At 42.3% G+C, this 26,831-nt stretch overlaps 1 protein-coding gene across 1 annotated transcript in view; it reads right to left on the bottom strand.

Moving 5' to 3' along the window:
* The window catches only part of GRIK1 (glutamate receptor, ionotropic, kainate 1), a 239,115-nt gene that overhangs the window by 10,060 nt on the left and 202,224 nt on the right, over positions 1-26,831 (bottom strand). The window contains exons 9-16 of the mRNA XM_009894929.1: positions 26,089-26,133; positions 22,952-23,065; positions 21,556-21,759; positions 20,725-20,948; positions 15,362-15,480; positions 10,981-11,198; positions 5,674-5,899; positions 983-1,233 (exon numbers count right to left, since the gene is read on the bottom strand). Of these exons, the coding sequence (XP_009893231.1) occupies positions 983-1,233; positions 5,674-5,899; positions 10,981-11,198; positions 15,362-15,480; positions 20,725-20,948; positions 21,556-21,759; positions 22,952-23,065; positions 26,089-26,133 (1,401 nt within the window). The remainder of the gene's footprint in view (positions 1-982; positions 1,234-5,673; positions 5,900-10,980; positions 11,199-15,361; positions 15,481-20,724; positions 20,949-21,555; positions 21,760-22,951; positions 23,066-26,088; positions 26,134-26,831) is intronic.

Here is a 26,831-nt window from a genome sequence, read left to right as displayed (position 1 = left end):
CAAACTGAGCTTAAACAACTCACTTCAAAATAGATACCTCAAGTCTAGAAACCTGAAGTTAGGTGATATGAACCCACCTCTTGGTGACTGCTTCAGGGGTCACCCATCATGCAGTGTAATGTGACCCTCGTCCCTACGATAAGTCCTGTTGAAGTGGAAAGGATCAGGGCAGCTATAGCTGTTGAGCCAAAGAGGACTACATCAGGGTCTGGGAGATGGCCAGAACCAAAGCGGCACCAGGGAAGGCAGTCAGAGTAAGAGGGTTAGCAGACCACTTTGAGAACAGACCCTGAGTTGCTGCTCATGCCTTCTTTCTTTCACAGAGGCTGGTAGTCCGGTAAACGGATGTTTAGACTTTATTTTAGCGACTGGTTCTATCTCACGAACTGCTGTAATACTCAAGGCATGATTTATACACAGCATTTCCTTTGTTTTCCCTCTGCCCTTTTAAATTGCTCATTATGCTTCAGTGGAGCTATAACCAGAATTTCTTTGGCTCCATAATCTTACTTTACTGTGGCATCCATCACCTTTCAGTAGGTTTCTCTGCTTTGAAGTGAAAAAAATGCTTTCTAGAGCAAGAGAAAAATTACACTTGGGGATTTGGAAGTACATTCTTGTTGTTACTCAAAGGCTTGATGCTAATGCCATATATATTAAAAAAAACCCAAACAAAACAGTTGTGTTTTATTCCTCTCCAACATAAATTATACTTGAAGTCTTAAAGATCAAGCAGAAACTGTTTGAGAAATTAATTGCTCTTGTTCTGCACTGCCACACTAAACAGCACTAATTGGACTGTGGGTGAGGTACTTTCCTGTTCTTTTTAATAAATTATTTGTCTTTAGTGCCAGAAACACATGGTGAGAGTTCAGCACTACAAAATCTGCACTCCAGCAAAGAGACTTATAATGCAGTCTCCTCCACATCCACAAACCTCAGCCTCCCAGCAACATAAGCAAGCTGGAAACGGGTGACTCACCTGCTCAATATCGCTGTTTTTCCTTGATTTATATATAAATTCACCAATGGCTACAAACACTGAAAGAACAAGCCCTGCAGCGAGCACTATGAAGATGCCCCCAATATTCTCCACCCCAAGAGCGCTGGCTTCTTTGCTGTCCTCCTCGGGGCAGCCGTTGCCTCGCCACCACTTTTCCTTCATCATGTGCAGCTTTCCCTCCTCCTGCAGCTGGAGGATGGCGATGGTGATCTTGTCTCTGTAAGGAGACCCTGCAAGGTGAGAGTAAGACCTGTCAGTGTTGGTTGCAGCAAAGCGAAGGCAGGGAGGGAGCAAGCCGCTGCTATCAGAAGCAAAAGTGCTCCCTTATCACAAGATTGATTATTCCAGTTAGAAAGTCTCGGTTTCTCTTCGGCTGGAAGGGGAAGAGGACTGACTGAGTGTTGGTGTCTGCCCTGGGGACTGGAAACCAGAAGGCTCCTTCAGTGTGGTTATTTGTTTGAGAATTCATTATAGTTTCTAGGGTCTCCTACTGAGGTTTATTTAAGCCTTGGCAGTGGGTTTCCTTGCTAAGTAATTCCTCCATATCATGTTTGAATATTGCTTTGAGCATCCTTGGAGACTTTCTGCTTTGCATCTCTTCTATTTACTTCAACATCTGCTTATTTTTCCTACTGCATGTGAAATGAGTTGCTGCATAAGAAAAGCCCACAGTCAGTCAGATACATTCTCTTCTCATTTATAGCTGCATAAGCCCACAACTCCACTTCAGCTACCTCACAACTTATAAGAACACAAGGCGGCCGAGTCTTTTTTTCCATGACTTGCAACAATATTGGCATTGCAAACTGAAAATAGCAAGTATTTCATGCTTTTTATTTGCAGGCCAGCAGCTTGCTAAATGATGTGCCTACAGGCTCAGCAGAATTAATGGGCCTGTACAGTGTCTGGCAAATAGTGGGGTCACGTTGGGCAGTACAATCTGTTTAGGTTTGCCTCTCACGTGCTCTGCTCTGGCTCTTCATCTTCCAAAAAATCTCTGCCGCCTGCAAGTCCCTTCAGCCATCCGGTGCTCTTGCAGCAGCACAAGTCTGTAGCCCTAAAGGGGGACAAGGGAGAGGATTCGCCATTGCCCCGCTTCTGAAGCAGCACCTAGTTAAAGGAAATTGCTAGCAAATATCTTTTCCCACATTGACATAAGCTGAAGTTCTCAACAATAACAGCAGCAATCCTGCTATTGATTATAATAGACAAGTGGGAGTTGGGTTTGGCATTGCGAGAGTGACTTTTCTTTACGGGGCAAGGATTTTATGAGAGCAAGCAGGAGAGGCTTACAAGAAAAGCTGTTTGGCTCTGAAAGCATAGATGTGCCCCCAAATCCTGCCATGTTGTACTTCCTACAGTTGGAAGAGTTTAGTATCTGGGCTGAAATAGTGTGTCGTAGAATCATAGAATTGTCTAGGTTGGAAGGGACCTTTAAGGTCATCAAGTCCAGCCAGTCTTTTGTCCATGTAGCTAACTACCCTCCATCCTTTCCTCTCCCTTAGCACATTAATAAGACTATTTTCTTAAGCTGTAATTTCACCAAAAGTCACATCTTGCTGCAAATTAAAGCAGTTGCAATTCTAAATCAAATCAAGGTAAACAAATTTTTAAGGCAGAACGTGTGCCAGAATCTCAGTGATAGCATGGTACATATAAACATGGACACTTAAGAAAAATCTTATTAGGCACCACTTTTATGTCTTTGTGCATCTAAATAGCCTTGGAATTTTAGCCTTACAGCTTCAGTTTACTTTCTTATATTGCTGTGCAGGACATTATTAAAAATAATTGTACCATGAATACAAGTCCCACTCTCCGCTTTCCATTTCCTTCAGCCTGCAGCATTGTCTGAGGAGAACCAGTGTGAAAAACATTGCAGTTCTTCATTTGTTGCGCCAACACGCAGCTATTTTTCAGTGCGTCTTACTGCCAGCACTAGGACATGCTGTGACCACAGATGCCAAGAGACATGTGTCAGATTATACAAAGTCCATCTGGGAAGCCAGCAATCAGCAGCCACTGCTTGAAGTAGCCAGCTTTGAAAGGAAAATACGCCTGCTGTAAGAATAGATGATTTCTATGCATGTTATTAAAGAACCAAAAATAAGCACGACAGAAAACAAAACAGAAATACCTTCTGAACTGTCTACACAGAGAAGTGAATTATTACCACTGAAAACAGCAGCGCCTCTCAGAAGAAAGAGCAGAATTGTTTCTACCTTAGGAGAAGTTTGTTGCCCTGCTAGCTGGAGTCTCTTAGATTATAGGACTCATCTATTTTCCCTTGTCTGAAAGGACATAGCCGTTAGGTAAAGTGAAGCAGCCTAAGTCACAACGCAGGATTTGTGGGGACGTTCATTCTTTCTTGCCGTGTTTAGGTTGCCAGCAGGATTATCACAATTCGTCTTGAGGGTAACAGGTACATCTATATTTCTACACGTGCTTTTAAAGTTTGTCAAGTGGACCTGAAGTGTTGGATTGGTGATGTTTTATTGGTGAGCACTAAAACCGCACACAAATCCATCTCTACACCTCTTTGAATATTCAGCACATCATTTATGGACTCTGAGCTATTAACAACCTACCTTTAAGGCCAAGAAATGCATCTATCTACTTTCTTAGTGGTCTCCCAAGTAACTGGTAATAGCTTTACTGTTAGAATTACTAGCATCAGCACTGGCAGTGATACTGGAATTAATACCTGTCCTGACATCTATAATAATGCTGTTTTCTTCAGCCGGATTCATCCCGGGGTTACATTTTGCATTGGTTTTGCTTAGAAGTGAGGTATTTCCAGAGTGCATTAAGTTCACCACCAACCATTGCTGCAGATTTTTTGTTAGTAATGGTCTTTACACAGAATCTGATGAAAGCCCTCCTCTCTGTGACACATCGGCTCCTTAATAAACATAGAGATGTTTCTTGGTACACCTAAATTCCCTTTATCCTCACTCAGCACAAAGAAGCAGGAAGACAGCCTGTATGTGCAGTTTTTTACTTGCAGAAGATGCACTGATAAAAGAGTGCATTTCCTGGATTCACAGAACTTTCAAAAATTCTCCTTCCTGTTTCTTTGGGAGCCAAATAGTGATGATATTCAGCTCATTCACTGGAAATTTTGGAGTGTGAGGCATACTGTTGCTGCTGCAAACCCTAGCCATGTGGTTGTGCATTCTTCTGAAGGAACAAATGCAGACCAGTTAAGACTTGCTGAAACTTTGGTGTTAAGACACAGACAGGTCATCTTTTTTTTCCATACATTTTCTGCAATCAATAGTCTTGAATGCTATGAGAAAAATAACAGAGCCTTTGGGGTCCATCTGAATAGTGAAAGGATCTCCACAACTTATCTCGTTTATGAAATCGATCATTTCAGAATTTAAGATGCCTGATGGCACTGAATTATTCCACAGTGCTTGGAGATATCTATTCCCCTGAATTTTGCTGATTTTCCTTAAGAAAAAAATTAAGGCACATTTATCATACAAGAAACATCTTATAAATATATTTCACAGCTGTATTTCCAATGGACGCACTCTCTCTGAGGATTACCATCTGTTCCAATTATTCCTGCATTGTTCTTGGTTTAAAGTGTGGCAGCTTTATAACTGCAATGAAACTCTTGCCATACATTTGTCTTTATTAGGGATTTTAGCTTTTGTGTCATGTTCCTCAGGGTGAGAAGGCTGTTCTCACATAGCCAGGGGAAAAATATACTTAAAATGTTATCTATATGACAATCTGTCTGAGATACTCAGTAGCATAAAGAATCACAGTTCAAAGTGCAGCAGTGTTTCTCCTTATTTATATCTGGTCTACCAAGCAACCGGTGGACCAAATAATTCACCTGTTATATCTGTGTAAACTGATATTGCCTTGAATAATTCCCCAGAGGACAATAAAATTGCATAGCTATTAACTGAGCATGGCATGGCAAATGTGAGCAATATGGAGACATATATTATACAGGGAAAAGATCTGGTTGCCCAGTGCCGATTATTCACAAGAACACAGCACAAAAAAAAAATGAAACTATTTATAATTTTCTTCAATTAGAAAATCTTGAAAAGGACACCAGATGTGCTAGAAAAGGTCTACTGGAAAGAGTTCACAGAGATTGGGAGCCTTAAGACTCTGGTTAGCTCAAAACACTGAAATCCCTGATGCAGATGCAGAATTTTGCGATTGCTTCTCATTGGTCTTATGTGTTGCTCTGAGGTCATGAAATAGATCAGAAACTCATCTCCTTTCATGCAGCTTTCTTTGGGATGCATACATTGGATATAACACTTGTCCTAACCGCTTTCACTTTCTCAGAGACACTACTGGTTTCTCAAACTAAACTGAGTTTCAGTAGAGCGACTTGGACCTCAAGCAGCCCGGAGGATACCCAGTTTGCTACAAATGGGATGCTCCAGAAGGCAAGCAGGTCACTCGACCTCGTTCTGCAGATGCAGCCTGCACTGCTATATTCCCTCCTGCTTGCAGAGACTGCTTGCGGATGAGCAGGGCAAGAGCAGATGTTTTGCCTAAAAGGAGGCTCCCAGCATCTGTTTTGATGAGAAAAGTTTGCAAAAGACTAGGACATGATTCAAATGGCCATCTAAACTTCTGAAGGGGACATTGCCGGGTGGGCTCCACAACACCTGTGCTGGAAAGCAGCTTACCAATAGGGGTTCCCACGCCGTAGCCTTTCGAGTCAATGAGCCCCCCGATCTGGGTGAGATTGCAGTTTCTCTGAGTCACGTACTCTATGCTGGTCGACTCCATTAGCAGAGCATAGTCTGTTGTGAGCACGCGCTGGATTCCCTCATCATTGTTCTTCACCAGTGCTGTCTGCTGCCTGCTGCTCATGAACGCCCACATCTTCTCATATGTTGATATTTTGGATTTCTAAGGAGGGAAAATGAGGGCACAGAATCATACCAGCACACAAATTACACTTGTAAAATATTCCTCAGCCTTCTGTGGTGACCGATGCCAATAGCACATCTTGAACGAAAGAGAATTGGTAGCAGGGTTTTCCTTCCCGCAGCCTTTCTCTCTTACTGTGCTTTACGCTGAGGAATCTCTTTTTTCACTTCCTTTGCTGTGCCAGGAACTTCATTACTGGCATGACTCTGAAGTGCTTTGAAGTTTTTTGGGGGTTAATGCTGTTACATGGATTACAGCACATAACCCAGATAAAGGAGTGCAGCTGGAAACAGTTGCACTCAGAAGCGGGGCTTCTGCCCATCAGGGCAAACACACTGCTCCAAAACCCTGATGATGCATAAGGTACCAGCTCTTTTGTATTTGTATCACTTGCCTAGAAGTCACGTGCTTCAAGGATAAAGCTTGAGAAACAAGCCCAAACCAGCTTCTAAGCAAACTTCCGCTTTCTGCTTTCCATTGCAGTCAGACTTAAGGACTTCATCCTTCTCCCACTAAAGTTAAGGGGTCGTTTGCCGGCAGGAGTGTGTACATGTCCCATGTCAATGCCCAGCTGCACAGGGAAGAGGGACACCAGAAGCCCCAGCCACCTCTGTACAGTGTTGAACATCCCTTCCTGCCCACTCCTTCCCCTGTGCTGTGGGACCCCCTGAGGGACCCAGGCACCCTGCAGGGAAAGGCAGTGCTGATGTCCCCTTGTTCCCATTTGGGCACACAATGTCACTTTTGCATTAAATATCAATGTAGACCTACAGACAGCTGGACCATTAGAAACTGTCAACAGAAACTATTTTACCTCAAGATGGCAAAGCCAACCTCTGCCAAACTACTCTGTGCCACAGCCTAGCACAAGCCAGGCACACACAAACCAACATTTTAATGTAAATATGAGTTGGAGGTCCTCCACACACTTATGTTTCCTCAGTTCTGGGCAGTACATCCTCACTTCCTTCACAGGCCCTGTCTTCAGCTTTTAGCCATCATAGCTGATTCTAGGCTCAGTGTGTGGAGACCATATGTGCTTATTAAACACCAGTGTCGGGGGGATTCCTGTGAGCGGCTGATTATCTGGTTCTTTGAGCTTTAAATGTTTATACGCTTCACCTGCAAATTCAACACCTGTGGATGTCACCTAAATTCCTCCTAAGTTTGGTGAGCCACAGGATACCACTAAACTTTGAAGATGGTTAAGTGGCTTTTTACTAGTAGAAACAATTTTAACTGCTGAGTTGGGAATATTTTTTGAAGTTGATGATGTTTATGCAGTAGATTGAGTCAGATATTGAATCCACTGGAAGGATGTATTCCTTATTCAGGCGAGTTTGAAAGAAAAATCTTTGCTTCTTGATTTGCCAACTCCCCCTTTTTTTTTTTCAGGATAGATCATATGCCAAATTCTGGCCTTTGAATTCTCATTGATTTCAGTGGAAACATGTCTACATATCAGAAGGTAAGAGCTGGCAAGAGTTGCAACATGAGATTAAGATCTATTATCACAGAAGGGCAAGAAAGCAATGGAAGATTTATAGATGTGTTGAAAACAGAGCAGGACAGCAGACTGGAGAAATATGTGTGTGTCACTATTTGTGGATGTGAAACATCTTGCCTTCAGTTGGACTTTTCCCAAATTGGGACATGCACACAGATGGTGAATCCTGCCTGAGATCCTGCTGGCTCGCCTGCCTAGAACTCCAACCCCTCGCTGGAGCACTCCTTAACTGTCCAGGCCCTGTTTTCTGTATATTTTCATCTGGTGTGGCTAGATCTGGGATCTGGGTAAGGGGAGGAGGCTGACTCTGAGATTCCTTCAAAGTCAGAACTCCTTTTTTTCCTCCAAATAATTTAAATTCCTTTTGTTCTCATTCCCCTCATGACCTGGTTAGAAGGCATAGTCACTGCAAAAAAGTTACTTGAAAATATTGCCTCTTCAGCACTAGTTTTTCCTGGGTACAATATTACAACAGGGATACTAGTGTAAGGCATTGTGGAAAACCACAGCTGTTAGTATATGCATTATAAACAAGACTAAATAAAAAGTGATGTAAGTTTGAATAAATGCAAATAGAGTTTTCAGAAAAGCAGTGGAAGTGCCTTGCTTTTCTCGTATGGTTCCCATCCTGCATCCCATCCAGCAGGTACATTGTGTAATACCATCTTTCAGTGGGTTCCTGCTGCTACTTTAAGCACAAAGTCCTAAACCAAAGCTCTTCAGAGTTTGCTTCCTGCCAGGGTCTTTTTCTGCACTTGATATTTTCAGAATTCCTTTTGCTATGTGTGTCTCTTATAGTCCTGAAAATCAGACTCATCTGGTCTTTGCATCTCATGTCCTACATGACAGGCACTCTCTTGTTCCTCTCTCCTCCATAGTGAGGAACACCTGGAGTGCCTCAAAATACCTGGTTTTGCTTTAAGAAAATGTTGGTCTGAAGGAGTCTGCTGTTTCTCTTGGCATTTCTTGGTTTAAGTAGTGGGCGTAGCCCTTAGATGAGTCAAATCGTGCAACACAGGAAACACTTGAAATAATGACCCTTCCTTAATGCAACCCAACCCTGCGCTACACTGCTGCAGGACATTTTAACTGCTGTTGCACCTGGTTGTGCTGATTCCTCCTTTCCCTTTCCCTGTCCCCATCACGTCAGCACTCCCAGGTGGCAGGACTGTCTCTCCAGCACAGGGTGCCCATCGTGAAAAGCACCTTCTACCCCAGCTCAGCTCCTCCAGCCCTCGAATCGCAGGGGTATGGCTGTTGGGGGGTACCGCTGGGCTTTGGGCTGCTGCCAGAATCCGTCAAGGCACAGGGCAGCTCGGGGGAAACCGTCCAGGCCAGGTCAGGACTTCACAGCTCCCAAGAAAGGCAGAGTTACTTCAGGTGTCTTCTCTAGAATTGTTGTGGCAAAGGTGCCATTTCTTAAACTATTCGGTAACGCACGTGCAGTGCAAGAATGGGAGTAGCTGCTGCCAGAAACCTTTACTCCTGCCTTCTCCTGATTCCCAGGTCTCTCACTGGGGGGAGTGTGTGGGGAGGTGTGCGTGTGTGCTTACTTAGCTCAAGAAATATATGCAGTATTTTACAGCCCAAGGGAAGCAAAGTCATGCCCTCACAGAGCACACAGTCTTCCTCTTGCATACATAAGTATCTGCCGTATTTATCGTACAGAGACCTTCTCTGTGATTTTTTTTTTTTTTTGTAAGTTTTGGACAGCGTAAAGAAATCCTAATCTTGCAAGGAATCTTGAAGGGCTTCTGTAATGAAAAGAATAATACCTAACACTGTGTGTGTGTCTCACTGGTTTACAAGTGTGATAAACTGTAGTTTTCATGCATCTTTCACTATGTCACCTCCACTCTGCCAGAGAATCCGTCTCCGTTCTGTACAAATACTAGTGTTCTTTCACTTGTGTTTGTGTACATGTATGTGTCAGACACAAGTAAGCCAGCATTTATAGCATGTAAATATTTAGTCACTTTGTCTGAAACTTTTTTTTAAAGGCTTACATTCTTTTAACCCTACGAATTTTAACTTCAGGGATAAATAGTGCAAAAAATCAGTGTAAAGCTGGAAACAGCTCTAGAAATTTGTTCTGAAATTCTCATGCTAAAATTAAGAAGATATTTCCTCTGAAAAACCATAGAAGCAACATGTTTTGAAGATTTCTCTCTGACACTGAATATGACTTCAGAGTAGCAATGACAGTGACTGGGCAGTGAAGAGCTCTTAGAACAAGGGAGTTTCCCAAAGTCTTTCAGAAGGCGGCACAGGCTGTTTATATTCCTGACGAGAGTCCAGTACTTGCCTTACGCAGTTTCCAGGATTATCTCCAGCTGGGTTTCCCAGCACTTCTTAATGGAAATGTCAGCTCATCATTTCAAGAACTGACTATAATGAGACTCTGAGAAATGCTGTAGTTTGTGCATTTCTTTCAGCGTGGAAGCATTTCTATTCAGCCATGGGAGAGCCATTACAAGGGCAGTTCGCCCTTGACAGCTCCATCAGGGACAGCTTACCATGAGATCTATTACATGATTGAAACAGCCTTGATGAGCATTATTCGTTTTGAGGAATGACCCAAATACTTTAGCCACGATCCTTTTTGTCTGTGTGTGCAGAAGCACTTTGCCCCATGTGGAAGCAGGAGGGTTTGTGGTTGAAGCTCAGGCTGGAGCAGCAGGGGCTGGGGCTCTCAGCATCGGGGGGCTGAAGCTGCTCACTCCTGCACATACATGTGGCACGATTATTATTTTGCCCCGCATGCTGCTTCCCCACGGTGCCTTGTCCTCCTCAAAGGCATATTTGTCTATCTATAAACACCATTCCTAGATGCTACAGTGAAAAGCAAGATACCAGTTCATTCAGTGCTTAACTTCCCTGCTGAGACTACCAATGAAGCTGCTAATTAATTCTAATTGTCACAGGATTTTCGTGCGTATAGGCTATATTTATAGCTTGTTGGCTTTTACGTTGACATTTTATGAGATTAACCCATTTTGTATGTAATTAATACTAATGGTGAAAAAAAAAAAAAGAAAGAATGCGGTTATCTACAGAGCAATTAGCCACAGAAAATGATCATTTACTTACAGATCTGTTCATGTGTGTATGTGGCCCGTACATTAATAGTCTGTGTAATATTGACCATGAACCATTTTAAAAAAGGGACGAAAAACCTCACACTTTGACTGCCTGCAGTATTTTTCCGGTGCAAACATGACCTTCACAAGTAATCTTAGCCAAGTCGTTGTAAGAAGCCGAGATCTCCTCTGAGAAACAACCTGGAGCAGAATGTCCCCTCATCCATGTCCTGGTTCCCTTCAGTTTCTCCCATCAAAGGCATGAGTTTGCCCCTCACAGCAGTACAGCATCAGATTGTTTCTCCATATGTCTTGGGGGAAAATCTCTGGTCTTTTACATTAATATTGCTGAAGAATCCTCTATGGATACCTATTACACTAATCCTTCTTAGTGTTGTGATTCTACCTCACCATTTATCACTGAAGGGCCATGAGTCAGTCCGACTGTACAGAGCTGGCTGATGCCATCTTACCTTGAAGAAGGTCATTGTGGATCCATCTCTAACAGCCCCGTACTCTATCTTGGTTTGCTTTGCCAAATCATCTGCTGAATCGATGGGGGATTCCATCCTCTCCACGGTCAGGAAGGCAGCCAGGTTGGCAGTATAGGATGAGATTATGATTAAGGTGAAAAACCACCATATTCCTCCAACTATTCTGGTAGAAAGAGCTTTGGGCATCAGCTCTGATCCTGTTACAATATCATCAAAACAATCATATTAAAATGATGCCGAAAGATACCTTTCCTGATACCACAGACTGTTTTTAGGCACAGAATGTTTTTATGAGCTGTAGCATGATAAAATGATTTAAACAATAATCTCACAGATGCACAGCTAACATTTATAATGGTAACACACTGTGAAGGGGACGTATGCCATGATACATGACAAATGGAATTATCCTCGGGTCTAAGCCCCATTACATCTCTGAGCTAATGCTCATTGTGATATCAACCTCTTACATCCCCAGCAAGCTATACTAGTGGTTTTGTCTGTTTCCTGAATCCTTTTTCACCAGTATACTGTAATCAATTTTTCAATCAGAGATCTTTAGCAGAACGCTATCCTGCTTACAAGCTACCTGGCAGAAATTCCTTACAAGAGAAACCTGCCCTGTTCATCCTATTGACATACCTAAGCAGAAACAGAGAGATCAATACGGTTCCAGTGAACTCATCCACCTGCGTGAACCTGAGCTCAGAACCCAGAGCACGTCTTATTACAAATGTGTGGTTTGAAAATTCAAAGGGCGAATGGACATACCCTTTGGATCTACAGGGCACCGCAAAGTTTTGTACAGTGTATTTAACACTCATTCTTGCTGAAAAGGTTTTAGCAGACCTGCCTGCATGTCACACCAACAAAGTGACCTGCCATTGTCATAAAACCCCAGAGAACAGCATGGGTGGGTGTTAAGCGTGCTGAAACGGCTTCTAAACAGCACAGAAAAACTGTATTTAAGCCCCACAGGTACTTGTATTTCTAAGCATTTGGATGCAAGTTTTATGCTGTTTTTTCTAGAGGTGTCTCCACTGAACTTAGCTCGTTAGGTGGGATTCAAGGATCTGGTTCAGCAAAGCACTCAGACAGCCACTTGAACACTTCTGACTTCAAAGTTAAGCCTTTGCATAATTATTTTGTTGATGAAAGATGGACTTAAGAAAGTACTTAAGTGCCTGTGAATGGAGATCTCAGCACATAAAGATTTTCATGTGACAAATGTATTTCTATGACTGGAAAAATGTCTTGACATATTATCTCTCCCCAGCTATTTATTGATTTCTGTAAGAAATTTACATGTCACAGAGAATATTTCCAGACTTTGCAAAAACTCTGAATGTGACTTTAGGGGCAAAGTCCAAAAGGGTAAGATCTTTCCAAACAACCAGCAAACAGATTTAACTTAGCTTTGTAAACATATAGACATGTCTCTTAAAGGTCAAAGCTAAGCATAGCCCAAGGGTTTGAGTAGGTTGACAGAATTGCCAAACTGCGAGAGCAGATGCTCTGCCTGTGCAGCCCTGTGCAGCTCTGGTGCTGCACAGATTTCAAATTAAGCCAGCAGTCTAAAAGCAGAAAATCTCACTTGAAATTTTTGAGTCCAATTGTACCCATTTCAAGAGCTATAGCTCTATCTGGGTTTATGTTTGTGGTCTGTTGTGCTTTCTTGCTTTTCTGATCTTTTTTTTTTTTTTTTTCAGTAGAATGAAATCCTTTCCTTTTTGGTATTGTTGCTCTCAGAAAAAGTGTGTATTATTTCTAAGCTGGGGTTGACCTGCAAAATCTGGCTTCTAGGAGTACTGATTCAGGTCATCCTGAAGGTATTATTTTTTTTAAGCTTAGACAGCTATAGAAATACAATTTCTACACTTTGGACCCTGATGTAATACCTAGCTCTGACATATACACTCCAGTAATGCATAATATCCAGATACCTTGCAGATATCTTAACAAGTAACCATGAAATCTGCCAGCGCAGCCTTACGGTGGCATGAGAGAGTAGGCGGAGAAGCCCTGTGTGCTCAATTTGTGGGGTGAGATGCTAAACCTCCTGTGATTTCCTCTAGCAAAAAGTTGTTTGTGAAAAAAGCAGCGGAATATATTCAGTTCAATTAAGCTCAAGACACCAGAGCCTATTAATTATGCAGTGAGCTATGGTTTTGCTTTTGTGAGGTGCTGAGCACACTCTGCTCCCAGCTGAATCAAGCCAGCCCAGCATCTTTTTTGATCACTCCCATGATTATTTCAACATTCACCTTTTCAAGGGCCTTGATGCCAGGGAAAAGCACTAATGCATGTTCCATGCTCACCTACCTTGCCCTAAGCCCTCTCCTTAATGGGGTAGTCCTGGGCTGACCCATCGCTTGGCTGACCTGGGGCTCCGATGGATAGCTTGCCTTTCTGAAAGTGATAGTTTTTCTGAATGGATTGGATGAAATGTGCCCTGTTTGAATGCTTTCAGAGTATGCATAACACATCTGAGACTTTCAGGGGAAAAACAGGGGAAGTAACGTCTAAATAAAAACGTTGCTAGCAAGACTCGGGGTCAGAGACAATACTTGCTGAAGTCTCTCTAGTGCCTTTTTATGGCAGACATGACAGCCAATCCTGATCCAGACTTTGCTCACGCTCTGTAGAAAAGAGAAAGTCTGATCATCACATTTTAAAATTTAATAACATGTGGCTTCCAATCAAGCATAACAAGGAGCTGCTGCCAACAAGAAAGAGCGTAACGGTAAATGCAGAGTTTCACAACCATTCACATCATGTTCAAACTCTTCACATTAACGATGATGCACTTACAATCACACGCACCACAAGTTTGTACATGGAAACATTTGTGTTGCCTTACAAATGTTTTTTCTTTCTTTCTTTCTTTCTCTCTCTCTCTCTTTCTTTCTTTCTTTTGTTTTGTTTTTGATCTTCTTGAAAGACAAGCAGAGTCTGGTTGGGGCTGACTGTCATGTACCCAAGGTAGTGGTAACGAGCAGACACTGCATCCCACAGTTTGCTGTGGATGATGGTAAACTCCAAAAAAGGCAGTACATCGAAACACAGAATCCTGGGGCACTTTCACACACAGGGCAACCACAGTTATATACACACACCTGCCTGATACTGTAAAACCTCAGCCTGTGTTCTACTGAGAAATTGGAAGGAAAACAAAACAAAAAAGCGAAACGAAACAGCTCTTCCTCCATCCAACCTCCTTCAGAGTAATTTCTATGAGGAAGACCTATATCCTGTCCATAAATTTGTGCACCAATAAAAGCAAGTGCATCTTAGGTACAATGCAAAATTTATTCTCAACTGTATCTAGGGGAAATCCTCCTCATGTTTGGTTTTTTTTACTGCTATTCATGTCTGTTAAAGAGGGAAGAATAAACTGTACCTGGATGAATGCAGAGATGTTTTATATTCCTTACTTAAATGTTTACAAATTTAATACCGAGGTACTGCTGGGCTTTCCTCTGAATTGCCTTTTTGGTTGTTGTCATGGGGTGGTTTTTTTTTTGTTCGGCTTTGATTCAACTTGAAATGTTTGTCAGAAAATATTTTCAGTCTTTACAGTGGACCCCAGTTTTGGGGAATAGTGATTTAACTGGAAACCTTAGAACAAACACGCCATAAACAAATGTGTTTAGTACACATATCTGTTTGATTTCCCATATGGAGTAAGCTTCACTGCCCCTCCTTGTCAACTGAGTAAAATGTCAGCTGTTTCCAAAAACATCAGCAACAGGGACTTGTGACTGGGTTAAGTTAATGCTTGTAGGGTTGGCTGCATTTACAGAAGGATGGGACTCATACCTGCAGAAAAGCCATAAAAAAAAAGGTTTGGTTTTGGTTTTAGACAAAATATTTGACAAATGCCAGCAAACTTAACAACCTTTCTGAAGAAAGAGCATCTTTTTTTGTTTGGCAGTTAAAACAGTTTTTCTAGGGTAGCTAAGGCTCTTACTGTTTCCATTGGGATGGAGCCCAACATTTTCCTGTTGCCAAACCTCTTATACGAATAAACTCAACTCCAGCATGAAGCACTTCATATCCCTCCTGTGATTATTTTACATTTCAGGTCCAGAAACTCCCGTGTGTCCCTGGCCACTTCCCTTTCTCTCAGATGCTTCCCCTCCTTCCTCCTGCTGCAACCCTATTCTGGGTTTCACGGGTTCCCCTCCTCTGCCTGCTTCCAGTTGTGGTGGCACGTCGTCTTCTTCCTTTCTTCTATTGCTTAGTTTCTGAAATCAGGTTTTACAGTATATGCTGCATTTACAGAGGGTGGAGTTTACCAGCACAGAAGCCCTTGAGCAGACTGTGGGACGTGTGCGATAACGAAGTGTAACCGGTGTACCTTGCTGCATGAGAGCTCCAACTCCAAACCAGAAACTATTTAGTAAAGTAAAATTGTTTTCCACCACATCTGAGTCTGGGTTGCACGGGTGGGGGTTATACCATTCATATGGTGTAAACCTGTGGCAGTTAACAGAAACAATCTGTAAACATCAAAGAGAGTACACACAGCAGCAGCAAACCTGCTGAATAACGCACAAAGTGAGGAGGTTAATGAAGGAAACAAGGAAAAGAAAACCTCAGCTGAAAGGCTGTCCGCGGGACGTCTCGCAGCTGCCTCGTGCAAGCTGTGGAGCAGCGCTGCAATGCCAGGAGCCCTTTGCACAGTCCCGGATCTAGCACAGGGCTGGTCCCTCTCTCCTGCCACGCTCGCTCGGGTTAAAGTCCCCAAGGATGAGGCTGCTGCGACGCCCCACGGCTTCCCAGCCCACACCGCGGATGGACAGACAGACATTTGCAGGGGTGGGGGGGCAGCTGGAAGTCACGTAGCTGCTCCTTGGTGAAGCGTTTAGAAAATAATGGAGGAGTAGCAACCCTCTAAAGGCAACCACCGTTAGCTGTCTGTAGCTGAGATGCTGGACGCTGAATGTCTCTCCCTGTGTGAGGCTGCCGCGGCAGCGGAAAAAAAAAAAAAAGGCTGCCAATCATTTGAAGGTGTTCGATAGCAACTGCAGTGCCTGAAAGCCATAGGGCCACATTGTCAGCACTGCGGGGAGAGAATTAGGCAGAGGATTGCCTTTAACGGAAGAACTCTGCTCTGGTCCCCACGCACCGTCCTGCAACTGCAGACCGTGCCCCTTCTGCTCTGCGCAACACTTGGCAGAGCGACATTAAGGACCATTTCTCCCCAAGGTACCTTGCCTGCTGTTGCTTCCCGCTGCTGCGTGGCTTGCTGCACACTTCCTCATGAAGTTTATGAATATAGCTTTAATTGACGATGTCGCGCTAATACATTTTAATTACTGTTTCAACAATATAATTAAGCATTGAATTTATGCACGGTTGCAAGCAGAGCGCCTTGCTTAGCTGAAGTAATGAGCTCTGATAGTAATGAACCCACTAACTGAAGCAGTATGTAGCTTAGGATGCCATTAGCGGCACGATATTACCATTACTAGTATGATAGTATTAAAAATCGTAACAAAAGACACAGTTTTCAGATTCAAGATACAACAGTTCTACATACACCAGTTCAAAGAAAAGCAATCATCAAGCTATATGTTTAAAATTTGTGTCAGAATAATGGAAGCAACTGTCGAGTAGTAACAAACTTGGTCTCGACTCTATTCATGCCCACATGGGGAAACACATCCTTAACAAGAGACTCAGAATTTGGACCTGTAGGTTGTCTGAGCTGCCAACTGCCATAGAAGTGAAGAGATGCCATGCTAAGCGCTCACCCACAGCATCCTAGAGTGTTAACACAGGACAGTGAGAAGGTGTACAAATAAATCTGCCTGTCCTGACCTGACCAGGAAGCCCAAGGCTGGGATCTTACGTCATTTCAGACAACCACCACGTTCGGTAGGTTGGACACAAATGTCTCCATCACCAAAAGAGCAAAATGGCAGTTGTTAGCAAGTGACAATGAAATACTGGCAGCAAAACTCTTTCTGCCAGACTGAAAAGATTTTTATAGCTCTGGGTATATATTTTAACGTAGTACTAGGGTATATATTTCTTTTTCACCTTCAAACAAAGCTGATTTTCTTCTTGTGTTTCTATTGCTGTGCTGAGCTTTAAGAAGAGGCTGGCCTACAATTCTGCTCTGTTTCACTGCTCAGGCCTTCTGTTTTCCTGGCCATTTTCCCCTGGTTTTCTCCCTCTTTGGACCTTCAGCAGTAGGTATGCTGAGGTTTCTCATAAAGACAAGATGCTCAAGGTCACGTAAGCACCTTCTTGTACAGGCTCTGTGTGACATTATTCACCACAGGTGGTTACCTCAGCTACTTAGCTCTACCATCAACATCAACAGCACAGGTGATATGGCATTAGCAGTAAAGGGAGATTTTGTGCAGAAAACGCCTTGTCCGTCCACTGCCAGTATACTCAGGAAAAGAGCTTTGTCAGTCTGTAACCCTTCACAGTGATAAAAACTTAAGTGTTTGAGTTTAAAAATTAATATAACAATGACAGGGCTACATAAGGCTCAAAGGCAAATGAGAAATTATTCAGCTGCCAAAAAGTCTGAAGAAATAACTGGAAGATTATCCCAGTCTATGAAGATTATTCCCAAGTATTTGTCTTCCATGAATTGATGTCAAAATACAGTTAACCATTTAATTTACTATGGCAGTGTTAAAAAGTGGATGTTTCCTGAGGTTCTTAAAACCAATCTAACCTATATCTGCTGAAACGCTTGGCAAATCTTACAGAAATCTTGACATATTCAGAGATGTGAACGGGTCTAGACATAGACTGTAAGAATGGCTTAGCTTTTTGTAGTAAACTAAAATTTATAAAGTCTAATGTAAATTAAGATGACATGTGAACACAGTTTTGTGTACTTCAGCCTGCATAGTCACAATCTAATTAGGCACTGGTTTTAGGCATCAGTTCAAAAAAAGCATTTATGTCAGAAAAAATCCAAACATTCAGAAAATTACGTTAACTATTTCACTGAACTAATGGGTTCTTTTCCTCCTTTCCTAAAATAGGTGGGTTATCAGAATGATATGCAAACTCGATATATTTAAGTTGTTACAAGTCGGGTTTTGTGCCATGTATTATGAATGTGTGTGGGTCTATACCTTCAATGACATGTAAGCCTTTTGGGAAATTTTAGCCACATTTGACAAATAGGTAGAGGCCTTAGAGGTTATTATGCTGCTACAAGTGTTGTGAAACATTGCAGGAGTAGCCCCAGTAGGAAAGAAGCTGCAGGATGAGCTCACAACTTGTTACGTATTAGTTAATCCGCATGGGAAAGATCGCCTATAAATCCTTCAGCTGCAGGGAAAGCAAACAAACAGACAAACAAACTTCAACTGGCGATCACAATCCACCATAAGACACAAACCTGTATGGAAATCAGGCTTCATTAGTTACACTGCTCCTGGAACTACTGCTTTTGAGAAAGATTTAAGAAACAAAACATAACACAGTTACACAGGACGAACCTATGGATTTGTCCAAAGGCTATACTGTGATTTGGAGCAATATTTAACAGCCAAGAGAGAAAAGCAAACAGGTTTCACAGCTGATGATTTGTGAGCACTGTGCGTTTCCCTTTGGTTTGCTTCTGGCCACACGTCTGCATGTAGGCAGCTCTGCGAGCAGACAGAGGACCCCAATGCTTATTTATTCTTGCAAACTTGACGCTGTTATTTTAAAAAAGAAAAGCGCCAGGGGTAACTCAGGCTTTGTTTTCCCTTCTGCGTGTTCTGAGGTGAAGAGGACTGTGGGATGTTTTTAGTCTTGGCACACAACCGCAGAAAAGTCAATCTGTCACAGTCAAGCAGATTTAATATTAGTCATGAATGAGATCATGATTTGCGTACAGTAAGAGTTCTTATTTATGGTACAGTGAGCCACTGCAAGAACTTGTGGGAAGTCATGACTAATTGTATACAGTCCCATAGCTGCCAGGGATGGATGAACTCTTTCTTTTACCTAAGGCCAACACTAATAAGTTAACCCATGACCTCTCCTCCTCTAATTCCCTCCTCCTTCTTCACAGTCTCAGCAATTTAAAGGAAAAAGCAAATCCCACAAACTTCTATACTTTGAAACCGGTATAGAAACATGCAAACAAACAAAGCATTCCCATAGGTTGTCCATCTGGAACAAGGGTCGACCACAGAGAAATGTATGCTCGAGGCCAGTCACTCTCAGCAGAACAGCTCTTGTGAATAAAGGTTTTGCAGGGCTGTGTCTTTTGATTAGAAAAAACCAGTGAATTGGAGGAAAAGCAGCAAGGCCTTCATTTGACCCGGCTCACACAGAAGTGGAAGTCAGGCAAAATGTGCTGTATTATCAGAATTAACAATTCAGATTAGAATTATTTTATGACCTTTGAATGAGGTATAAGTATGTATGCATTGGAATATATATATTATTGCTTACTTCTTAAAGTTGAATGCCATCATTTGCAATAAAAACTTCCAATGATACATCACTTCAGTTCTTATATTTCAGAATATAAATGTTTTCTCAGTCTATTTTCCATGTAATTTATTAATGTGGAATATATTGTTGATGTATATGCAATACAATAAATAACAAAAGTGCAGAAAGGCTTGATTAGGGATCCTCAGTAAATAGGACCAAAACATGAATCTCTGTGAAGCTCTAGTAAAAATATTTAAGTTTTAAATTATGAAAAGGAAAAAATGAAGGATGGGATGAGATCAAATAAACAAAGTTGGAAATGAAATTCCAAGGCCACTATCTGAAGTAAAGGACAATAACTATGCCAGTTCAGAGTCCAGGTTTATTGAGGAGTATAGAAAAAAGAATGCCTCAAATGACCAGTTTCCTCTAACAAGTTTCTAAGTTCTTTTTCTTTCATGCTTGCTTCGCTCTTGTTCAAAGCCCTAGAGACACTGGGTCCCAGACTGTGGTCCATGATCTCTGAGGCCACAGTGAGTGGTTTGTATCCAGTTTGTGAAACCGTACCAGCTGTCTAGCATTTTTAAGGTAAAGTTCAATGATATGGCTATAGAGTGTTCTGCTCCCCCTCTGGAGATGTGACTGTGTTCCATTGCTCCAGAAACTTTGTGGCACGCCTGCCTTTGAGAACTTTATGAGCTTTGGCTTCGTTTGGAAAAGCGGTGTGTATGTGCATGTTTCCTGCTGGTTTTGAATAGGGATATCACTGGGAACCTGCACCTGACAGTCAAGGTGCAACTCAGGACAGTGTGGGGAGAGAGCCTTGGGTATACTTCACCTTGCAGATTGTCCCCTTAGGTTCCCAGTCATGTTGTCTTGTATTTTCAAGAGGAAATTAGCTGAGCTAGTTAATATCTTTCAGCAAAAATATGTTCACATCCTCTTTCTTACCTTTTAACTGTATGCACTGTTCGTGGAAAAGAGAAGTGCTTACACGCAAGTAATATAAACTGCTTTTCAACATATAGTCTGCTGAGGTGTTGTGTACTGACAAAGAAAGGCTGACACATTTCACTGGATATTTCTCTCCATTCAGCCCTTAAGGAAAGTAAAATCTCATCACATTGTAATATATAAAAGTGATAGCAGTGTTGATGTGAAAATACCAAGATACTTTCTAGAACGTCATGTTTTAGGACTGGGTAAAACCCTTAGGATAGTATTATATTATATCTACTTTGCAGAGCCCATGCAACACCTACGGGAGTACAGGTAGTTAATGTGGATGCATCTAAAACTACACCTCTGACTTACCTTGCAATGACAAAGAGGACACAACTGACTCCAAGGCAGGCTAGGAGAACATACATCCAAATATCAGGAGAAAGAGGGTTTAAAAAGGAGAAAACACCAGGGTTTGTCCCATTGGGCTTCCGGTACAAGATACTGATTCCCAGCGTCATGAAGGGCTTGGAAAAATCAATTACTTTCTCTCTTACATAGGTAATAGTGAGAGGAGCAACAGCCAGATCAGCTTTCTGAAACACAAATGGGAGAACACTCATTCTTTTTCATGTTCAGCAAAGGCACTACTGTTCCTTCCATTTTTTCCCCCAAGTATTAAAAAGCTAAACCAAATTTGACCATAAATCTACAGTGTGCAACAAAATTCAACATTGTGAGGGTATTACTTGGTACATGATATTCATCTCCTCTTTTTACAGGCAGAGGGATACTCGTGACTCTCACGTGAGTAGGAGAGGTATGACCAGGGACGTGGGGCTCAGTCCTGTGCAATGGGGCAGACTGCCAGGGAGGACCGCCAGAGCATCTGGGCAGGGACTGCAGCCACAGATCGGAGGTGAGCCGGAAGCTCAGCCTTTGCCGTTGGAGTTTGTAGCCAAGGGGTGAGCAGGCCCCGTGCTAGCTCAGTACCCACTGCCCCACCGCAGATGGAGTTTACCCCCAACACAGAGAACTGTTGGTTCAGACATACTGATGTGACTTCCTACTCTGACAAGTGGCAATAAAGACAGGCCAGGGACTTGAAAAAAACAAAAAAAAATGTAAACATTTCATTTGGGCTGGCTTCGTATAAAATACCACAGGCAAAAGGAGAATAAAGAGAGAAGGACTCAATCTTACATGATCTATGAGTTCTTTGACCATCCCATTCCACTCTCCTTTGTCATTCTGGGCTCCATATTTACCATCAGAAACTAGTTTGACCTCATAGATGAAGCCTAAGATATTTGACAGCTCCTTTAGTAAGTCCAGGCAATAACCCTCGAATCTGTCATTTCCATACAAGGGCTTGTCAGACTTCTTGTACATAACATAGGGATCTTCCTATAGAAAAAGACAGCAGACAGGTAGCAATAGAAATGAGGCTTGTTTCAGATTCTATCAGTTTCTCTAAATTATGTGAATATTTTATAAATGGATTGCAATTAGACGGAAATCAATAATTTACTGTGTCCATTAAAAGCTGTTTTAGGTGTGTTATCAAGTTGACTGAATCAATTAATGATAAGCATAAGGGCCCTAATTTTCAGTGGAACAGACCATTCAAAGCTCCCATGAGCTTTAATTAAGGTAGTGCTTGGCAGCTCCAAAATCAGATCCAAGATTTGTACTCTACATTGTCCCACCCTAAGGTACAGGAAGAGATGTTGAGGGAGAGAGAAGCCTAAATAACAGAAGAAGGAGAACCTAAAACTTGATACTCTGTGAGAAATAAATCTTTATTGAAAAAATCTTCAAATGAATACAATAGCTGTGAGTTGAGCAGGTATTCATATGAAAGAATAGAGAACAGTTAGGTAGATTGCAAAGTACCATGTTGCTTTTCTTTTTAAAGGATTTTGGATAGAAGACCAGGGCAAGCAGGTTTAATCAGTTTAATGTGGCAAAAGACCTCTGGCAATAGAAGAGGAGTGTAGAGGGCAACTTTGAGCTCTTTCACTCCTGAGGAATTAGGCAGAATAATTGAAATAAGTGGCATTACTGGCCAGGCAGAAAGCATGAGGACAAATAACTCATGAATACCCAGGTGCGTATGCTCCGCTTATCATAGTGAGGGCATACCTCAATCTGTCTATCCACTGTTTGCTACTTTCTTTCAGTCCTCCTCATCTCATTTTCAGTAAAAGGGAAGGATGTATAAGCACTGACTGAAAGGCTGAGTAGTTGGGTCTGTTAATTCTTCCAGAAAAAAAAGTATGTAGGGGTCGTCTTTGAAATATTGAAGTAAGCTAAACAATTTTTGAGGTGGAGGTCCCCAAGAGTCTTTCATTGACAATGGAGTATTTTTGAATTCACCCTGTGGATGGATGAATGTGTATGTTGGTTCTGAGTCTAAATCAAAAAAATTGCTTGAAAACAGGGTACTTTAACAAAACATTTTGTACCATGGAGGAAAACAGCCCTGGAGTGCAGGGGAGAGGTGGCAAAGATGGCCACGGAGAGCCCTGCAACCCACCATCAGCAACACCTGCATCCTACAGCATGGCTGGTGTCATCTCCGCCCAGCAAGACTTACCAAAATGGTGGTGACGATAAGTGTCCGGTTAGCCAAGGAATCCGTGATGTTGGTCGATCGATCCTTGTTGCTGTCTGTCATGTTAAGGCCACTGTATGAGTTCCAAACCCCAATCTGTGCAGAAGAGAGCAGGTGAGCGGCTGCCTGGCCGCAGCAAGCCAAAACATTTCCCTAAACGTTCACCGCCTAGGAAGAGTGCACTGGATCTAGTCACCACAGAAAGAGACACTGGCAATACGAAATGCTAGAGAAGGGAAACAGCTGTAGATCTGAATAAGGCAGCAACATCACATGGCTGATTTAGAAAACACAGGGAACACACCGCCCTTTCAAAAGCAGGTGGGAATGAGTAAGCTGTAAGAGTGTAAGGCACGTCAATACAGTGGTGTATTAGCCAATTTGCTACAGAAGTGGAAAACATTGACTTTGTTTCCTGCTAAAAAATGTCAAATGTCTATTTTCATGGGTTTTTTTTTAACTTTTGTAAATGGTAGAGTTGAAACATATGGCAAAACCTCTCTCTTTCAATACAACAGATTAAAAGCTTGAATAAATACGTTGAAGCAGATTGATGGATGCACTGGCCTTTTGCTTCCACTGTGCCTTCAGCAGGTTTAGCAAAGATTATTCTGTCATTTCTTGACTACTATATATGACAGAGCTAGCAAGGTGACACCATTTCACCCACTGATCAGTGTTTGCTCAGGAAATATAAGAGGCCAAAGACAAATTCCTTTCTAGCCTCAGAGATAATGAAGAATTCCTGCATTTAATGGCCAAGCCAAAGCCTTAAGGGAAAGATCTTCGTGATTTCAGTGGATTAGGATCGACACCTTGTGAGGGCAGAAATTGTAACCATGTTGATTTATTCAGATAAATATTTACTTAACATAAACGCAATTTGAAAGCGTCTTCAGGGTTTTTTTACCTTTGGATTTACATACACAGCATGGCTGAGGGCTGATGTGAGAAAACCCCGGGCAAGGGGCTGGCTCAGGCAGTTTGGTTTATATTGGACATTTGTGGAGAGCACCAGACGGATGGCTTGAGGGACTGACATCAGCCATCCACAGAGCCATTCACATTGCCGGCCACTCTGCCAGCGCGTTTCAGCTCTACCCGGGAGGGATGCGCTTTAAGATGCTCCCTGCTGGGATTGCCAGCCAAGCTGCTGAGTAAGTCTGAGACAAAACCCACTGACTTCTCCTGTGTACTCAAGGTCTCTATCTGCCGTTAGATGCTCAGTTATTTCAGACCCCGTCTGGACCCTTTTTCTTTGGTTGTTAACTGAGGCAGAGATGGTGTTGCCTTTGTACCAAACCCAGCAGATTAGTTTGTGACTGCTGAGTGTGGATTTGGGGTAATAAGTGTATAATTTCAAACAAACTGGGTTTGTGTCCCTGGGTGCCATTGCTTTCACCTTTCACAAACTTTTTTTCCAAAGTATGCTTAATGGGGATAGTTGTGCCATTTTTTAAAAATTATTTTTTCAAGCCTTTTATCAGTCATTCCCTTTGTTTCCAAAACTAAACCAGGTTGGGAAACTGATCTGGAAAGTACACATGAAATAAATGTTGGACACTATGATAGCCTGTGCCAGGAATATAGTAAATATCTGGTGTCCTTGAATTTGCACCAAGGTGGCTGAGTTAATCAAAAAGCCGTTCTGCTCATTGTCACTGACTTGATATGCTTTTATCGGTTGGCAGCAGGGAAGAGGAGAACAACCATGAAGAGCATGGAGCGACACAGTCACAGTGCATACAAAATACACCAGGGGACCACTCTACATCTGGATAAAAGAATGACACCGCAGGTCAACCTTGATTAGAGCGATGGAGGAGGTCGGAGGGGCACTGGAAGAATGAGGCCAAGGTAGTACATCACTATGGTGAATCCAGGGGATTTATTGCAGTTTAGTGACAACTTTGAGAGGTGTCATAAGCCCTTCTCAGCAAGCCTCTGCTCTGAACCAATTGTAATTTGGTTTAAATCAATTCAGCGTAGCATGACATGCCCAGAGTCAAAAGAGAGATTGGTTCAATAGCGTTCTGCATGTCAGGTAGGATGATCTATTCATCAGTAATGAGGGAAATGGGGGTCTTTGTGCCTTAACCTGATTCACTGAAGATTAAAACAAGGTTATTAAATATGTGCTTTATAAGAACACGAAAAGAGTGCTATAGGTTGTTTTGCACTGGTCTACTCTGTAGCATTAATATCTCTCCCAAAACAACACAAAACCAAAACCTTTTTTAACTGTGTATGTGGGAGGGGTGGGAAATAATAAGATTTGTGTGAAATATGTACAAAATGTAATTCTAAGTGGTATAAGAAATTTTTATCTTGTGACTCCAGAACACTTTAAACAGGGTGAATGCAATTGTTATCTTCTCCTTACAGAATGGCAACTGTGGTGTGTACCTCCAGTGGGGAGCAGCACATGGAGCTGCTCTCTGATTCCCACTTTGGTGCCTTTTCCAACAGGCAGAGGCACCTCATGTTAAAAGAGGGTTGAGATTCCTGGGGTAATTTAGATCTTTTATAAACAAGCTTATTTCCAATTTCCATATGTTAGTGAATGACAGCACCCACTTAATCATCTACATTATTTTCTGTAAGGAGCTAATAACACACTCGTCAAAATTTTGAGTCAACAATGCTCGAACTTTGCCTGCACAGTACGCATTTTGTGGGAGGCAAAAAACGCCCCCAGTGCTGCACTTTAAAGCAGTCCTTGCTGCTGATGTTAATACACACTTGAAATGGTGTAACTTTTCCACTCACGGTGAATCTTAGGTGAATCAGGATCCTTCCTGATAATAGCTGAGTAAAGGACGGCTTTTGCTCCAGCCAGGAGCCTCTACTCAAAGAGGAGAAAGGCACAGCTCCCAAGAAATAAAATACTACTAATAATAAAAAAAAAATGGTGAAAAAGCTGAATGCTGCCAAGATCTTTTTGCTATTTGGAATTAACAGTGTCTCAAGCTGGGATGAAACTTATTCTACACGAAAAATTCATACTCTCGAATAGGCTGTTGTCTCTAAACTGCAATATGAGAGTCACTGTCAAAACCCAAAGGATGAGTCTGAAGACCCAGCCCAAAGGTTTTTGCATCACCTGTCTGTGTACAAACCTTCTTCCACACTTTATATAAATGATTAGAAACCTCGCCAGCAGCCTTGGTACAGAGAAAAATAAACAGAGTGCTTCATTAAAAATGAAAAGAGAACCAGACTGGAAAGCTGTGTGGGAGCAATTACATTTAAAGTCTCAATTAACCTGTTAGCAATTATCATTCGGAGTCAAGCCAGAGTACGCAGAACAAGGGACAAAGCTGACTCCAGCTGACATGAGTTGGTAGTGTTACCTGTGTTGGGGATTTTTGGACACCCACAGCAACCACCTCCTAGGCAGTGGTGTAGGGAGCCTTGTGGTGTCCATCGGGAGCCCATGTTTGCTGGCTGAGGGCCAGGGCAAGGCCATCCTGCCTCCCTCCAGGGCTCCCCAAGTCCACCTCGGTCTCCAGCACGGACCCAGGTTGGTTGCAGAGGGGTTCAGATGCCAGCAGCAGCACTGTCCAGCTAGCATGAAACATGGCCAGAAGCGTCCGTGGCTTTGGGCTCTTTCTTATGGTCTGTGCAAGTCAAGGAGCGCTCCTTGCCTTACAACTCCGCATCTTCAGGAGAATTTATAAGTGGTAAAGTAAGGAAAACAAGATCCTTTGACATGGATTTTTTTTTTTTTTTCAGAGGCATACTTCTCTGAGTGTCCTGAAGGAATGTGAATTTTATTTCTCTTTTGTTTGAATGCAGAACCAGTTTCTGAAATTTTATCATGCAGAACTTTCTTTTTTCAAACAAAGATGCTACAACTCAG

The sequence above is a fragment of the Charadrius vociferus genome, unplaced genomic scaffold, assembly GCF_000708025.1.
Source record: "Charadrius vociferus isolate BGI_N301 unplaced genomic scaffold, ASM70802v2 scaffold201, whole genome shotgun sequence".
Taxonomy (NCBI): Eukaryota; Metazoa; Chordata; class Aves; order Charadriiformes; family Charadriidae; genus Charadrius; species Charadrius vociferus.
This window is presented reverse-complemented; position numbering and strand designations above follow the sequence as displayed.